General features: G+C 31.9%; 1 protein-coding gene across 3 annotated transcripts in view; it reads right to left on the bottom strand.

The window, feature by feature from the left end:
• LOC105368607 (protein abrupt) overlaps nucleotides 1-2260 on the bottom strand; it is a 58034-nt gene that overhangs the window by 53916 nt on the left and 1858 nt on the right. For 2 of the 3 annotated variants that reach the window (XM_011507658.1, XM_011507657.1), the window contains exon 2: nucleotides 313-504. In XM_011507658.1, coding sequence (XP_011505960.1) covers nucleotides 313-504 — 192 coding nt within the window. Of the gene's footprint in view, nucleotides 1-312; nucleotides 505-776; nucleotides 839-2260 lie in introns of those variants that run through there. The other variant, XM_011507659.1, reaches the window with a different exon arrangement.

Here is a 2260-nt window from a genome sequence, read left to right on the forward strand (position 1 = left end):
TTAATATAAATTTATGATATCTCTAACTGAAATCCTTCTATTTCAAATAATATGAAAATTGTTATTGCTTTATGCAACTGCGGCTTATATATGTCAAAATAAGAAAAGAATTTCAAAAGAAAAGTTCGTCAATGATTGCTATAAAATATTTAATTTTCTAATAATAACCCTCATTCGCTCACTCGCAATAATAAAGCACATTAATTTTTGTTAAAAAAAAAATAAAAAAAAAAAAAAAAAAACAAGAACAAAAAAAAACAAAGAGAAAGCAGAGAAACCACACTCAAAATAGTCGTGATCTCTGATATTTACCTTTTCGTTGTGCTGATTGCTTTGGGAGTCAGTGAGGCCACGAATTTGAAGAGACTCTGCAGTGCGCAAAAATGTTGGAAGCTCCGCTTGTGAAATGTTAACTTCTCCAGCATACATAAACTCCAAGAGAGACTGTAGATGTTCGAATTCGACGTCTCTCATGAAAATTATCGGATGCTTACAAGGATTTGTCTGAAATTAAATAAGATACTCAGATCAATTGTTTGATAAGGTCACACGTACAATGAAAAATTTTTATCTGTAATGAAATAAAATATTGTGAAATTTTCTGTAATTCTAATTTTGGTTCAAGATATCAAGTGTCCCTGAGACATAAATTAGATACTTGTGCAAAGATAAGAGTTACATAACTCTATGGCTATGGTGGCCCTCACTACAAGATAAAATTTTCCAAGACATTACTCAAAGTAATTGATGCAATATCTAGTATGTGCCAAGATTACCTAGCTCAGCCATAAATAAATATAATTTCACAGCAAATAGCAATGTATAAAGCAACTCTGCTTCCTCTAAATCCCAGCATAGCAACACTAATCAATTGTACAAATATCTATATCTATTTATCTTGGCCTGAAATCGAAAAAGGAATTCCAACATTTCAAGTTTACTTTGAGGCAGCATTCTTAGTAATAGTTGCAAGGACATTGGCAAGCCTATATACGGCACACAAAACAAAGTCTCCCAGCGTTTCATAACAATGCTTGGTCATTCTCTCTATGTTCTATCTCATTGGCAATAATAGTAATAATAACAATAATAATAATAAAAAATTTAAAAAAAAAAAGAAGAAGAAAAAAAGAAACAAAAACATTTGATACGAAAGTGTATAGGCTGCAGCAAAAGTAACCATGGAATGACATAAGCAAGGACCAAAACGGATTTACATTTACACCTATATATATATATATATATATATATATATATATATATAAGCCACAAATGAGAAACAGAAGCCACACGAGTGAAGAGTGAAGGAAAAAAATCCGAGAGCGAGACCAAGCTAGTTAGGTTTAAAAACGAGCGCGAGAGTAAGAAAGAGACACATAAAGAAACGAACTGACATAGTAGAAGGATCATGGATGCTAAATGTTTGGGGTGGGGAACGTTGATGAGTGATGAGGGGAGGAGGACAGGGTAGGTAAAATACATAATGTAATCTACACGTCAATTATAGAAAATATTACTTTCTTAATTATAAAATATTCTAGCAACTTAAATGAACTTTATACCAGTTAAAGACCAGTTCGATAAAAATTCTTTTTCATTTTATTTTATTGACTCATAGTGCTCAAAGCCGTAGTACTTAAAGTACTTTATACCAGATTCTTGTGAACAAAAAACATTTAAATAACAATAAATGCATTACATTATGCTTATCATATTATTTACGATGTTTCTTGTTGTCAATAAAAACTTAAAATACATTCGTCTCTTTAAATTCAATATTTACTACACTTATTTACATTTTCGCGAAGGTGATTTACATGTAATTTTAATAAAAACCTTACAACTCTTTAATGCAGAATTGAAATACCTTAAAGTCTTAATAAATGAACATCGGCCAATTAAATATTAACTTTAATTCTCGAATCAAATATCGTCTGTAAAAAAAAATGTCAAATGAACAACAACAAGAAAATTGCAAAAAATGAAAAATGGAAGTTCGTAGTCTATAATACTTCACGTAGTTTTCACAAAAAGATGAAAAAAAAAAAAAAAAAAGAGTTGTTGAATAAGCGATTTACCTATGCCTGCCTGGTTTCAGTAAATATCAAAATGAAAAGAGACATACATGTAGACAGACGAAACTGAAGGGGAAACAAGGCGTGGGAGTACGAGGTGATGGCAGAGTGGAACGACGAGGGGGGTGTTGGAGTTGGAGCGGGAGGAGGAGGAGGAGGAGGAGGAGGAGGAAGAGGAGGAGGGG

Source organism: Ceratosolen solmsi, unplaced genomic scaffold (assembly GCF_000503995.2).
Source record: "Ceratosolen solmsi marchali unplaced genomic scaffold, CerSol_1.0 scaffold1, whole genome shotgun sequence".
In the NCBI taxonomy this organism is placed as follows: domain Eukaryota; kingdom Metazoa; phylum Arthropoda; class Insecta; order Hymenoptera; family Agaonidae; genus Ceratosolen; species Ceratosolen solmsi.